This window comes from Scatophagus argus, chromosome 7 (genome assembly GCF_020382885.2).
Source record: "Scatophagus argus isolate fScaArg1 chromosome 7, fScaArg1.pri, whole genome shotgun sequence".
NCBI classification, from domain to species: Eukaryota; Metazoa; Chordata; class Actinopteri; family Scatophagidae; genus Scatophagus; species Scatophagus argus.
The window spans coordinates 14,155,869-14,172,176 of NC_058499.1; the positions used below are offsets into that span (position 1 = coordinate 14,155,869).

At 40.1% G+C, this 16,308-nt stretch overlaps 1 protein-coding gene across 11 annotated transcripts in view; it reads right to left on the bottom strand.

Moving 5' to 3' along the window:
• The window catches only part of shank3a (SH3 and multiple ankyrin repeat domains 3a), a 156,544-nt gene that overhangs the window by 90,710 nt on the left and 49,526 nt on the right, over positions 1–16,308 (bottom strand). For all 11 annotated transcript variants that reach the window (XR_006843901.1, XM_046395045.1, XM_046395041.1 and 8 more), the window contains 2 exons: positions 15,370–15,573; positions 11,853–11,924 (listed from right to left, as the gene is read on the bottom strand). Coding sequence is in view for 10 of the 11 variants with exons in the window: in XM_046395041.1 (XP_046250997.1) it covers positions 11,853–11,924; positions 15,370–15,573 (276 nt within the window). In the remaining variant the exon portion in view is untranslated. The remainder of the gene's footprint in view (positions 1–11,852; positions 11,925–15,369; positions 15,574–16,308) is intronic.

Below are 16,308 nucleotides of genomic sequence, written 5' to 3' on the forward strand. Positions count from 1 at the left end.
GACATTACCTACAGTGATCCCCTGCAGCAGAAATGACAAGTGCATCTCCCCATTAAGAGAGATGTTGTGCACATTTAGGCACAAGGCACAGCATCTTAAATTCACTTATTATTCAAATCTGCTGACACACAGACAGGATCAATCAGGATCTGATGCTGATTAAAATTTTGTGTTGTTCTACAAAACCAAAAGGTCCAAGTAACCAAGCATCCCATTGCAGTTGCTGCAGTGATATTACTGCATGTATGGAAATGTTTAAAATGCAATATGGCTTCAGACAATGTCAGAGCCAACCCATGAATCTAGTGTGTAATAAGAAAAGTATATGTGTGTTTTGTACCCTCCTATGCTGGCACATCTTCCTATCTTAATAATGCACTCTTTAAGCAGACTTGGTCAATGGCAATAAGACCAACATGGTCCTGAGCGCACAAAAGGGCACAACTACATTTGCCACTTACACAACTTGGATGCCTGGTATGAAAATAACATCTGCATCAGTAAGGACACTTGTGCTGTGCTGTGCTGTGCACCCGTTTGTGCCGGACATACAATATATCCGTATTTGGCTGACAGTTTGACTGGGGCTGTTCAATAAAAGAACACATCAATTAACCTTCTTGGACTAATGTGGGCATTCAAACTCACCCTAAAAATAAAAACGTCACGCCTGTTAGAACATGTTGGTGCTCTTTTGTTTGTTTTAACTGTGTGTATCTCTAAGTACTTTTCACTCTGTCTGCTTGGACCTCAGTCTACCATATGTTTGTCTGGGAGAGGGAGAGCTTAGTAATCTCCAATATCCATACCTAACACGCTTAAAGTGTAATGCTATCAGCTGACCAATGTACTGTATGACAGCATGTGGACTTGATCCCAAGGAAGAGGATTTTCTGTGAAGGGAATCTTCAACCTTTACTGTATAGCAGCAAGTAAATCTCAGTAATTTGATATACCCTTAAGCTTAAGGGGCGACTAACACCACATGAAAAAGCACTAGAGGCTTGAGGACGAAATATACTGGACTCACACACACTTTCAAACACACATACACACACTTGTATAAAAACACTTACTGATTCATAATTCAGCACACTAAAAACACATTTTATTCATGATGCATGAGTGCAGTAAAATCCCCCCATGCTCAGGACAGTGATGGGGTTGCTGTTACTATAGCAACAACATCTAAAACATCATTGACCATAAATGTTTCTGCCTAACATGCAATTCAATTTTACACCTCTCTGGTGATGACCTAGAAATACCTCACACCTTGCTTATTTTAAATGACACACTATAATAATAATTCTATATTATCTTAGTGCCACCAGGGTCTGTAAGGGACAATAAACAATAATAAAATACACATACAAAATATAAAATAAACAATTTTTGACAGTGGGATTTGGTTGTTTTGTGTTGTTTTTGAAGGCTTTCCTGATCTTTTCATTGGTGTTTTTGAAGGCTAACAGAAAGCAGAAAAAAAGACAACAAGAAAAAGACACAAAGAAAGAGAAACAAAAATGCCTCTCTGCATTCTAGCCTAAAGCCAGCTTTTACATGGACACATGCCATCTGCTGACAAAGCATGCACATACCAGTGTGGTTCCCCTATTATAAGGGCTATCTCTGCTTTTAAACTATATAAAAAGATACACAGTAAGGTAGAAAAAATGTTGCATGGAACATATGCAAGTAGTCTTCACTAAATGCTGATCTAATGTCATCAGTCATTTCCAGTTGATGAAAAATTTGTGTCAGTCATAAATCAAACCAAACACTCAAATGAAGGACACAAACATCAAAGTGGATGTCTGGATTAAACTGGAATGAAGGATGCTTTAAAAATCTAAGCTTGACATGTCACAACCAGTTGAAGTAGCAGAAGTAAATGGCAAGCTGCAACCTTTAAACTTTATAGAAAATCCATAAAGTTCAAAGCTGGCAAACACGTTCCTACACTACAAACTAAATCTTGCTCTACAAATCTCCCCCCTCTTAGATATTCAAATAGGAACAGTGTCAGAAGGCTAGCTGCATGGCCTCACTGTGACAGATACTTATCTCTTGATCTCATGAGTCATTTTAGCAGAAGTTGTGTTGTGTCTAACCTCTGTGGCCCGACTCCTGGTGACTCTCTCTGACCGTAGCAGCATGATACCTCCTGAGTAATCCTTTTCGGATGCACTGGAATAACGTGTTTTAATGACTATTCCTCCTGATGAACTACAGCTTGGGCAGGCAGAACAGTGTGAGCTAGCTCTGACAGAGTTGGCTAAAGGCTGGAACAAAGCAAGCAAAGCCACGGCCACTCATGAGCACACTCACAAACATGAAAAGCACCAGCCTATTGTTTGTGGACCCCAAAACAAATTCTGCTGTACACTCTACCAATTCCACCCACTTTTCTGGCCACACTGGCAGCACACCTTTTCCCAACATTGTCTGTTCCATGAGTACAATTGAGTAATGGCTTTTATTAATGCAAAAAAGGAGGTATAATACATAAACATGGGTATTGTTACAGTGAATCTCCATTCAAAAAACTATGGGCTCTTTTTTCTTGTTGGATAATATCAGTGTCACAGTATCACACCGGCAAGCCGATATTTCTGTTGTGATGTGCAAGTTACTCAATCTGTTGTGCCGTATTGTATCTTGGTGACTCAATGTGCACCCCAGCAAGAGGAGTGGGGTGTGGCGATGCCATCCAGTGGTACACATCAAACGTGTTATTTTCATTGATTATTCTAAAATATCTATTGTAAATCAAGTCTGGTGAAAATGTTGCCTGGAGCTTGATCATTTTTTACAGTACAGATAGAGTTGTGGTTGTATGTCCAACATGATGTGATAGACCGTTTGGACTGAATCCTAAAGAAGTCTTAATTTGTTAGTGGATCTACTAGCATTAACTTTATGTTGCAATATAAGGATAAACTTTCGACTAATTCATTTACTTATACAAAAATGAACGCAAACAATCATTTTTGCATGCAAAAGTTTCACTGATTTTAATGAAAATTTAAAAATGATTACAGAACTAAAATAATACAACATGAACATTTTGGACAACATGGTGATAAAACTGGGTATTATTAGGCTCAGAAACTGATGGCTGTAGAATCTTTGACATGTCCAGAAAAGAGAATTCAACAAAGACTCACTATCTTATCTGTGTTTCAGCTGCAGTAGTTATATTTGAAACAGCCTTTAATATGCCCACCTATAATGTATGATAATATAATCCTTCTGATCATACCACATATCCAAGTGCTGCACAGGTATGGCAGGTGAGGATACACACAAAAGTAACAGAAGTGCCCTTGCACACCCTAACACATCAGGCAGGGCACACTTGACTGCAATCAGCGCCCAGCATGCTGCAGCATTCACGAATAAAGAGCCCTATATTTTGAGTGTGCTTGAAATGTGGCTTGAAAACACAGAAGTTGGAATGGTTGACAAATAAGACTAAGTGAAAGACACTACATCACCTGCAAATCATTGGATGCACCTGCTGTCAAGTATACAGAATAATGTGCAAGGACTTATATGGGAAAAAGTGCACCCAGACGTGTTTTGGTAAATTGTTTTTGAACATTCTTAGCATAGAAGTGGATAAGGGAGAGGCTGATTACGCTACAGAAGTTGTTTCAGAACTTGATGCCGTTATCACTGTTAAAAATCCATTGCTATCATGAACGCAAGCTGTCTAGGTGTTGATGAAAACAATATTTTTCACAGCATCCTTTTCTACATGGCAACTGGACAATTAATAATAAAACATAGATTGTTTTTGTTGAGTAATGACTAAAAGTCTGTGTGCAATGTAAGTTAGTCCATAAAGTCGGTCCCATTAAAAATGACAACAGACCTCTGTTGTGTGGATGTTTGACAATGTATTTTTGTGTGTTTGTAAGCAGGGTAGTCAGGGAGGATGATGGGAATGCATGCTGTCATCAGAATCAAAGAGTCTAGAGAAAGAAAGAGCTGAATCAGGTCCAGTCATATGCTTTTACACCAGGACACGGGCAGGCCAACAGTAGGACAGTAGGGGGACACAGCCAGAGGAGGAACACAACTAAACAGACCAAAGATGAACTGGAGCTCATCCTAATAAAACTTGTGTTGAAATACAAAAATTACAGAAAAACTGCTGTAAACAGGCAGGGCTCCAGAGCGAGCAGAAGAGTGCAGCCAGTGCCAGGCTGACACAGGGGGTATATATGGGTAGTGTATTTATTCATCCAGATGATTATTAGAACTCTATTGTGCTTAATGCCTCTGGCATCCTATTCTATAGTCATCTATTCATACTGTCTGACCTAGAATCAAGGAGCCTTGTGGTAGTGGGATGTTATACTGTTGTTGGATATTTTTACTGTGAAATGAACTTGTGTAATCATTTGCAACACCATCAAGCCCACAAATCAAGTCCAGTTCCACTTCAGTTAAATGGACAGTTGGATGGATGGAGGCAAAAAGCATGACACCTCCACTTTTTGTCAAAAGCAACAGTATGTCTCAAATGTCCCCGTAGTCCTAGATGCACACACAAACAAACCAAACAACACACATAAGTCTTGCAGAGAGTACATGGAGCCAGCTAGATACTCTTACAGTTAGGTTTAAAAAATAAGATAAACCTTTCACTCTAAAAGCATACGCTGGTGGCTGTGGTGTGTATGATTGTCATCTTCCATAAAAATGTCTGTGCAGCACGTGTCATAATCCACAGAGTGTGGAATGTGCAGGTGACTCCTCGATACCGTTGATCTCAGCAACTGACTGGTGGAAGCCAAACCGGGAAATTGTTGGATTTTACCTCTGCTTGTCTCATCGCCTGTTGTCACTGATCATTTACATGATCAAAGTATCTTCTGAAAGTAGACCAATGCATTTGAACCCGATTTGAGCCTTGGTTCCTAATTTAAACCAGTATTTATACACAAGTGCAGAACCTTAGAGAAACTTTCAGACTGGTTTCATCACTAAACTGCAATGACACAACATAGTTTCAAATTTAAAAAGGTGGCAGGAATGACATATTCCTCCCTACCTTCTACATAGTACTCAACTTGAATCACAAAAACAGAGTCCAAAATGTTATCATTAGCTGTGCCTACAGGCAGAGAAAGAGCTTATTAGGGTGTATTATAAAGAGCCTGGGGCTAAAGTTTCTACATGGCCTGGTTTAAGAGCATACTGAATACAACAGAATCAATCTCTTCTTTCTAATCTGTATAATCACTGTCTCTCTTGCACACAGACAGACACGCTACTGAGGGTAAATGCAAAATTAAGAGAGGTGAAAGATGCTGTGACAAAGTCAAACACATTACTACGTTGCAATGCACAGAGCGGTAGGTGGTGTTGTTCTACAAGCAAGGGCCAACGCAAAATACCCCAAATCACATTTTAGCACACTGTGTAGTTTTAATGCCTTTTTCTCACATTACACTGGCTAAAATTGTGAGTTGGGGGGGGGCAGACTGATCAGTCACAGATTGTTCTTGAATATATGTTGTAAATAATTTGATAGAGGTCTCTATAAAGGCCAATGAGAGGAGATGATCGGACAAACAAACAAGACAGTTTCTCCGCATGCAGTGAAAATGTTATAGCGGACAGCAGGCTTAAACTCCGTCCCATTGTGCCCAGCAGAATCTTTTGGCCAAGCAAGCTACAGAAAATGTGTTTGGTATAAATAAACTATCAATTTAGCAAATGACTAACTGAACAGAGTCTTCCCATGTTATTGCAATCTCTGGCTACTTAGTGCAAAAAACATGCAGATTCTGAAATGTTTCCACAAAACTGGTCCATCTATCCCCTCAGTCTGGTTTTATTATGTCACTGATAACAACTGTGTCCTGAATGAGTGATCAGCCCTAAACACCCTTATTTGTAAGAATAGGAAAACAAAATTACAAATCAACAATTTATATACAATTTATAATTCTGTAGATACTACATGAACAACTGACATAATGCACTCATGGAAGATAAGTTTACAAGGGATATTTTGTAGAGCAGATGAAGCTGCCCATTTGTACATTAGGTTAGGTCAAGCTGCCCGGGAACGTGCTGTTGACGGCTGCCACCTTCTGAGACTTCATCGACTGAAAACCTCAGGTTCACAGAAACAGAGGTTCACTGTGTGTCTGAGTCACTTAGCTTCACACGTTTACCCAAAGTGCCCCAGATATAATTCTGTCTTTCCAGCTCTTTGCAACTTTATCTCTCTTTGAAACAAACACACACAAACAGTGAGGCCACCTCCATCTGAGAGCATCAGCAATGTGACAAAGGTAGAGCATTACGATTACAGACAGTGACCAGAAGGCAAGTTCTGTCCTGGAGAGACCGACTGGCAGATCCTAACAGACACACTGTCATGTTCATGCATACAACACATTTTCATACACGCACCTGCCTTTGCACGTGCACCTGCGCACACACACATAAGTATGTTTGTCGTCCTTGCTCAGACAACCACTCGCAGAAGAAACATCCACGCATCCTCTAGCATGTCTGGCACACACACACATACGCACATATACACATACAAAAGCACACACAATGATGCAAGCCCACAGTGAGTAACTGAACCAGAGCAGAGAGAAACATTAGCATTCTGTCAGGGTTTCAGTCAAGACTGCACCAGCTCTTCACACAGCCAACATGCAGCAGAGCATAACAACAGAACGAATGCCAGAGAGAGAGGGAAAGACAGAGAGAGCATAGACAGGTAGCCAGGAATGGGTTGGGGAGTGTTTGCGACTAGATATAAAATGTATGAAAAATAGAGAGACGGAGGAAGGAAGCACAAGCCTAAACCAGAAATAATGTCAAAATTAAAGAGATGATGAGAGCAACTGGGATACCTTACTATTGAGTCTGGCCTTCCTGGCTTCTTTAGTTTTTCTTTCCTTTCTTTCGGCTGCTTGTCTTCTGCCCAGAGCGGATCCCATCATACACACACTCCCCGTAACACATGCACCCCTGTAGGTCAGCTACAGTCCCAGTGCCAAAACACCCTCCACATGGCCATATCCAGTCCCCCTCCTCCTCGTGTCCTCTCCTCTCGTAGTCTCCCTGTCTCTCCTTTTCCTTCACCAACTCTCGTCTTGTCAAAGTAGCACATGCACACTCACATGGTCAGTCACACAAACACACACACACACACATACACTGACACCCGTGCATTCACAGACAGACGGAGAGATGGCAAGGGGTGATTTTGCAGGATGCTGGAGAGAACAGAGGGAGGGTGGGGAAAGAGAGAGCTAGAGAAGAGGGAGGGAAAATAGAGGGAGGAGAGAAAGCGTAAGACAGAGGGAGGGAAAACTAAAAGAAAAAATGAGAGGGAGAGTGGGTGGGGTGTAGAAGCGAGAGAAGATATGGATAGAGGGAGGAAATGAAGAGAATAACGAGCAGAGGAACGGGAAGAGTGGAAATCCCCAACAGAAAACGCTGTGCAGTGCTGGTGCAGTCTCTGCTATTACAGCAGTGTGCTAAACCAAGTGTTACATGACAGCAGCAGCTTTATGATGATTGACTAACGCTCGTGTTTTTGTCTCTTAGTGTTCCTGAAAATTTGGTTTACATTTAAATCCACATGTAACTCCAACTTACACAACTCCACACTTTTACAATATGCGTGCATGTGCATGAGGTGCATCTTCACACATCAACACAACAACACAGACACGCCGAGAGTATCTCAAATTAGAAACAGCATAAACAATTTCAACTGAACTCGCTACAACTGGGATTTTTTGATTTTTTTTTTAAATCCCAACTTCCATGTCTGTGTTTGTTTGTTTGTGTGCCTGTGTGCAAAAGTGAGTGCTCTTCTTTTGAATCTACTACGTCTCTGCTTTATTCGAAGTACTAAATTCCTCTGTCTTTTAAGGGATCATCCATAAAGGGATGTGTGAGGGATTCCCTGATGGATATATCCTCTCATCCTGTGCCATGCAGTTGTGTGTACGTGTGTACGTGTGTATGTTTATGTACTGGACAAAAATCCCACATCAAATTTCATGGTGTCTGCAGTTTCGGCAACACTGCACCGATAGGGGGGTGTTTAGGCATTGACAAAAATGCCAGGTGTGATCCAGCACCTCAGAATAATATCACACATACAATGAGCTACATTCTATGTGTAGTTTAATTGTAAGTTGAAAAATAATGCAGGAATTCTCATTCATAAATACAATAAGCTTTGCAATGCAAAGCCTCAGTGTAGGAGGAATAGAATTACTCTGCACTACGTTTTACAGTGGAGCCTTTTGTGAATTTCCCACACATGTAGAATATTTGGCACAATGTGGTTCTATACTGAGAATCATACCAGACAGGATGTATCAATCATTTCATCCAAAAAATAAGCACATTTTACACTGTGACACAGCGAGCCACTTCTCAACTGGCTCTGTGATATTAGCACATATTAAATGCCCCCACTCTGACACTGTGCTCTGTGGCATCCGTGACCACATTACCAAATAGGGCGTTACTAAATGCCCTGCACTACTGTATACGCCTCTTTAGTTCCTTCTAACCCCCCCCACCCCCCCCAGAACACATATGAAGAGCTGATCATCAGTACTCTTTTCCTAACAAACAGATATCCTGTTGGTTACTAAACATGTCAATGTGAATAATAACAATAATAGTAATAGTAATAACTGAAGACTAAACAATTTCTATCAGTGGAAGCCCTTTGTCACGCACAAGAAAGCCATCCATTCTGTAACTCTGTCCATCACATGGCTGACCTCCTACACCAAAAACCCACACACCATACATAAACTTTTTTCCCCCCTAAAGAATACTATGTAAATTTTCTACAGCTGCCCAGCATGGTTAACCAGGACAGCTCTGGGGTGGGGAGGTCCAGTTGGGTCGGGTGAAGAAGGGTGAAAAAGAATGGGAAAATCCTATCAATTATGACCTCATTTTAAACTTCACCCTGCGGCTAATGAGCTCCATACCAGCAAAGTAGGCTAATGCTTGACCTCTCCCTAACAGGACAGCTTGCTACAGGGTGAATAGTAAACATTGTGACTTCCAAGGCTGCAAAAGTCACCAGTGACAGGATTTCCCTCTTTACCCCTGGAGATCTTTATGCAACACAAGTAAATTTACCATTCAAAAAGAAAGCATTGGTTTGCCATTACTTTAAGACATTACTCGTATATACTCATAAAAAGCCTTTAACAGTCCTGACTGGATAAATCAGCAGACTACCACTACTGCTAGAAATAATAAATATTCAACTTAGATACAGTTTAAAAAGTATTTTATAGAGAAACAGCTTCATATATCTGCAGTGATTTTCAGTACAGGTTACAAACTAGTACTAGGAGTACTAAGAGTAACATCACAAGTTGAACTGCATTCCTTCTACTTTCACTGATGAAGCAGTGGACCTGCTACAGCAGCCGGGTTGTATTGTAACTGCAAGTAGTCATTCAAAGTGTGAATCTACACAAAATATTAAAAAAATACACAAAGCATTTTCTTTTAAATACGTGCATTTGACCTGATATATAATATAATGGCCAGTGCCTCCGCTTGCAGATTAGTAAGAGGAAAACAAGGATTTACAATGGCTGCCAAATTACCACCTTCACTCTCTCCAATAACAGCTGTCCTGGATTACGTAGGACAAAACAGCATGGTGGCTTTCACAGCCCATTCACACATTAAGGTTCCTACTCAGCGAGACAGTGCTGTGTGGCTGGAGAATTACCACTCCTTTTTTCCATTTGAGAATTTTATCGTTTTCAGTCCGACTGGCTTGCAAGGCAGGCCAATCAAAATGAATTCTCTCTTTATAGATGATTTATCGTGTTAAATTAGTATCTAAATTGCAGCTGGGCTGAGTATGTCAATTTAATAATAATCATATATTTTGTCACAGTAGCGCAGCAGCAGACGGCAGCACCTTACACTAGACTGCTTAAACCCGAAACAACATTTGACAGCATGACTCATCCGTCTCATCACTGCTCTCCTGCATTTCCCTCTCATTCACCATTTCTCATTCTCTTTCTGTCTGATGGGCTCAACAGAAGTACACAGCAGAAAACACTCACTGTCCGCGCAGTACAGTAGAAGAAAAAATAGCAAAAAACAAAGAACTGAAGGTGATATTTTAAATGTCTTTCTCTCTTTTTTTCCCCAAATGTTCAACTAAATGTTAGTAATTCTCTCGTACATACTTTGACCATAACAGGCCTACTGTATGCCACCTTTTGTAAAATCGATGCCTTTCTTGCAATATCCTGGATATATATTGTTCTGAGGTGCTGTCGTCCTGTCCATTCTTTAAGTTCAAAGCAATTTAGAGACACACAAAGTCAGCCAAGGCAGCCAAATTCATTGCCATGACAATGTACCAATACACCAATAATGCAAAATGTGTTATTCCCTTCCACAAATATTATAATATTATAGAAAAAAACAGCACTCACTCCTCCAACTATGACTAGTGAGGATTAACAATATAATCAAATTTTCTCATGGGATAAAGTACATGGAGCTCGCTGAAAAGCTAATCAGCATTAAGCCGTAACTCCTGAACATTAGTACATGAACTACGAGAAAAACACATCTAACACATCTATTAGTCACACATAAGGGGTGATAGTAGCTTACATTTTTTGTCTGACTAAGTGGTGTTTAATTCATCAAATAATTATGTGACGCAGCATGTTTCAATAGCCAATGACAAAAATCTGCACATGCTGAAACACTATTACGTTATATCAGTTTTATCAGTCAAGTTAAGCTGAAATTGTAGAATGAGCTTTTGACAGCAACGAGGGTGAAGAAAAACTTCTGCACAAATTATCAAAACTGCAAATCTGTGCCCACCAGCATCTCCTCGCTATTGTTCTCTGTCTGTCCGACACACAAAACATTCAATTGACACTGTTAATTCCCTCCACTGTAAATTTCCTGCCTACTGATGGGGTTTGATGCAAATCCATTCGATTCTTTCTTCTGTCTGTTCCACTCACACAACAACATGGTTTAATTTGTTCTATCAAGCTTATTTACATCCCCTGGTGTTTAAAAGCTGCTATTTTTCATCTATCCACTAGTCGTCCATTGGTGACTTGCTGCTTTAGAGGATCACCTGATTAGTCACCTGCTTGCACACCTCTTTTCCATGACTTCACTCATCATAGTATGCTGTATACAGTGTTCGGCCAGTTTTCACACTCTGCCAAATTGTCTAGGTTGCTCAGCAGCCTCGCCGAGCCAGTCTTTGTCCTGTTCTCTCTCTCTCTCTCTGAATTTGTGACTACCTGCCGGCCCTTGACCACCATCTGCCTGCGTTTCCACTTTAGTTCTCTGTGCCAATTTGGACTGCCTTTTTGGTGCTATTAATGAGCCTGCCTACCCAACAAGTAAAGACAGATTTTTCTAAACCTGCCTTGCCTTCTTCACCAGTCAGTAAAGCACAAATGCCTGTTACGCATATTGTCAATCTGGTACAGACTTTGACAATACGATCAGTGGAGGGTGGGTGACGTCTACCATGCTGCTTTGTTTACAAGCACACATATTGTCCTCATGCAGCTCTTAAGGCTTTGGGTGGCCTAAAGGGTGTACTGCAATTACAAACAAATGAACAAACACATCTAGCTGAGCTGCCACCTCTTATCAAGCACTTGCTGTAACCACTTGGCCACCATGCTATATGAGGTATAAGCAACCAAAGCTTTATTTAATGCATACGTGTCATCCACTCAGTTTACAAGAATGTACACAGCATAAGCTCTTCAGATGTCAGGATGACAGAGTGCATAGCGGTTTGGTCTTACCTTGGTGTGGAGCTTAGACAGCTGCTTTTCATCCAGGTGAGTCTGGGTGTAGACACGTCTTTTATAGCGGAACTGAAACACAGCAAACACAAGAGGTTGAGCCGTTCTTACCCATTCTTTTTGTATGTGTCTGGACACACACACATGTGTATGTGCAATTAAGCAAACAATACAGTTTACCTTTTCTTTAAAAAACAAAAAAAACTGTTCAAACAGTTCTCTTTAACAACATGCTTCCAAGTACAACAGTTAATCTCACATCCAAAATGCCATAACGCAACCAAGACACTTCTCTCAATCAAATATTGTACCAGAACATGGACTACATTTAAGACAAGACAAGGATAAGATAAACCTTTATTAGTCCTGCAATGGGGAAATTCTCAGCTATTCTCAACTCCTCATTTGATCATAATGATCAAATATGGGCAATTCATTATTGCATGGATTGTTGGACTTTACAATACACTAAAAAAAATAAACACTAGGCTTCATTCAGTAACTCAATTTACCATTACACATATTGTCCATTCAATAGTGCTAACCAACCCTGTACGAATCAAACCAAACTGTACTGGATTTGTATTGTTGCTGCTCTAATCAATTAACTATACCGTGACAGATGTTTAAGAAAAACAAAAAACACCAAAGCTTGTTCCAAATGGTGATATTGCAATATCATTGCATCATATTTATAAATGAGACCGATGTGACCATACTTGTATGAAATCTGGATTTGCAATCTAATTGCAGTTACTGTGTAAGCATGTCACACTGTGTATTGTGACATGTCAAGTTTCTTGAGTTTCTGAAAAGATTATTAAAATAAAAAAACATTTTTGCACTTTGATAATGATGGGTACACTTGATCCAATTGTGCTTTCACAACTGCACAATCATCCAGTTTCTATTTTCTGTTGCACTCAACTTTGGTCTCCTACTGCACCATTTCCCAGCTCGTCAAAAGCAGATTATACATTAAGCCTTTCGCAAGACTCTTGTTTAATACACAGGTTTCCTGAACACTGACAGCCTGTAATAGGTTTAAAAACTTTCACTGCCCAGACACATAATATAATTCAGTTCTGTACGTGTGTGTGTGTACGTGCATCCGCGTGTGCAGCTGCTTTCAAGAATCCGTGTGTGTGTGTGTGGGTGCACATCTCCTTCTCCACCAATGTGCGATGTTCAACAGGGTAAATCTGTGACAGAGCAGAGGGGGTTTTGAGCTGCTAATCCAAACCTGTCAATCACCTCTACACACCATAGACCTCAGGGAATAACTGCTGGTCTGTCAGTGACACACACAGACACACACACACACACACACGCACACACATACACACACGCAGTCCTCCAGCAGCGCAGAAGCAGACAAATGCTGCATGCCCACATCTATTCAGCTAGATTGTGTGCTTGTAAACCATTGACAAGTTAGAAAGGGAACAGATAAAACAAGTACAGACCAGATTAAACAGGAAAAGTGTGATATAATAATTAATATTCTATATTAAAAAAAAAAAAAAAATCACATGACAATATTAACTTCTTCCGTGTTACACATCTTTCCTTGTGCGACATTTACTGTTTGACTGTAGTTTGAATGACATTTGCCTGAAGTATCCACATATGTCACTGCCAGTGACAGGGCCATGTCACTCAGGTTCTTAATGTATACCATTTGCCAACGGCAGATGCCATTTAAAACTAGCATTCTCCTGATATCAATCCTTAGGCAGAGCCCAGGGGCCTTCTGGACTTGTGTATGACACTCAGGTAGGTTCACCAGAATTATCTTAAAAACAACCTGATCTTACAACATCAGCGTTAAGCTTAGAGTAGAGCTAAACTAACAATTCTGTTGTGTACTGTCTAATGTTTGTCTGGTTCGTATAAATTAAAACAGTTTATAGTTTAAAATGCCAATTTGATGTCTAACTCCAAAGTCAAGGCCAATGTGAATGTGATGTTGGCTTTCTGAGTCACTGACTGCACACTTACTTGAGCCTTTTGTGTTACATCAAACAACATTTTACTAAAGGTCACTTGTCAGAATTAGCTTTACTTAAGACACATCTTATTAATTTTTTGGCAAATTATTAAAGCTATAATGATCCTCCAGCCTGAAAGTTTTCAAAGGTCTACTTTTGCTGGGTAACTGACATTAAGAGGCCTACTCCAACCTGAAACAATAAGAAAACCTGATATAATAAGAGTCACGATAAGAGGAAGCGAGAGAGGGAGAAAAAAATGATTTTGGTTATATGAAGCGTTGTACCACCAAAGAAAACATGAGAAAGCCTTTTTATTAAAGATATATATTAAAATCTTCAAAGCAAGCTGAGACTGTCATAAGCAATATTGTAGTTAATAATAATCGCAGTATTTCCCAGTGCATCAGGAACTGACATTAAACCAATGCTCAAGGGGGAATGTAAATCTTTATGTTCTCCATCTCTTGACACATCATAAAACTAGTGAAAACAGATATGACCAATCAGAGAACCGGTTGACATCTTAATACTGCTGCCTGTAGAGCAACATATCTTACGGCTGCGCTTCTCTCAGATCAAAACCCATGATGGACAAGCACAACAATTATCTGCGAGAGATGACAGCCGCTCCAGACAACACGCTGTCATTGAGCATGGTATTATTGCTGCTGGTTTGACTGACACATCACGACAGAAAAACACACACTGCATGCACAATGTTGCACGTACCCACACCCACATTCTGTGTGCCTGGGGTGCGTACACACACACACACACACACTTCAAAAAGACTACAGCAGATGCTGTTCAATAACAATAGCTTATAAGATGACTGAGAAGTGACAACAGGCACCACATGGTTTAGTATGAAAAGATCTGAGGCTCCACTGCAACGGCTCTTACAGGTAAATTTCATATACTCTCACCTTGTTGTTACAAATGAATTTGACCTGAAATAAAGAAGCTGACTCCTATGTTATTTGGATATGTTACGAGTCCTTCTCTGCTTTCAAGGTTGGATAATTAACCCCAGATCCCAGGTCACTAGATCTCATGCTCTCTGATGTAACACTAGTGCCAGAGAAACCTGTTGTTATATATGAAAAAGGGACATGGACTGAGTCATTCTCTTCACCTGATCTGTTTTGCCATATGCATTTAGTATTCGTGAAATGCTTATGTTTTACTTATACTTATGTCTTGCAAAGCTAATTACTCAGGCAGTAAATCCAAAATATGCATGTACATGTAGTACACTGTTGTATTGCTGTACTCTGACCTAAGCTTTGAGTTCTGCCTTTTCTGTTTCCATCAACATATTTTAAGCAGTGACAGAAAAATGTAAATGTAAATGTTTCAGAAAAGATAAGAGCGAATCTTGTGTGAATTGTTTTTTCCTTTATCTCTATAATCACAGTGTGGTGCATAATTGGTATACAGACAGAGAGATTATATATGGTGTGATGGCATGTACCATCCTGTCATTCTTCAAAGCCTCATACATACACATGATTCATACCCACCTCCAGGTAAGGTACAGGAGCGATGGATGGGAAAGGATATTCCCTTAGCTGTCTCTCCTCATCCAGAAACTTGCCAGCCTTGCCATTGTAAGCTGGCTGGAATAGACCATAGTTGAGTACATCCTTCAGACTCTGGTTGAGAGTACACAGGATCCGCTGCTTGGACAGCCAGATAGGTGCATCCACATTGAATTTCATACATTTCTGCAGAGACAAGAAGAAAAGAGGGGAGAGGGTTAAGTATAACAAATTTTTCTAAATATCATATACCACACAGTTAAATAAAACTAACACACTGAAGAGTGACATTTTACTGATTAACATAAATAGAACATTTGGGTGCCGAAAAAATGTGCTAGAATATGAAACGAGGCGTTTATTTAACTTCTAATGTCGTGCCTGGGGGGAGAGGCAAGGTCTTTCCATATAGGTATGCTAGCATTTCAACATTATCCATTACGTTTCACGAAAGGTCACCCTATCCCATACTAAAGTAAACAAAAACATAATGTAAGCAAAAGCGTTCAGAGAAACACGGACACCCCTTTGAATTCAAATCTACATGCGAGGGAGCATTATTCATGCTCTCAAATTAAGGCCAGCAATACCTAACTGCTATACCAACAGCTGCATTAGCTCTGTCTCCAGTCATAAATGAAACAGCTCACAGGTATGAATGCAAGTGGGATAAATATGAAAGACAGAATCCGCTTGTTTCACCTCTGCTCTCACAATAACCACCGTATATGTAATGCATAGGCTGAGATCCTCCTCTAAGATGAGGTACTCTCTGCTCCAGAAAAAAAAAAAAAAATTGTTAAAGGTTAAAGGTTGACTAAACCTCACATACTAGCTGTATGTTGCTGAAGTTAACCTTTGAAATACAGCGCCATGCTGTGTTCCAGACCATTCAGAGTGTAAAGGACTATGGTAATACTG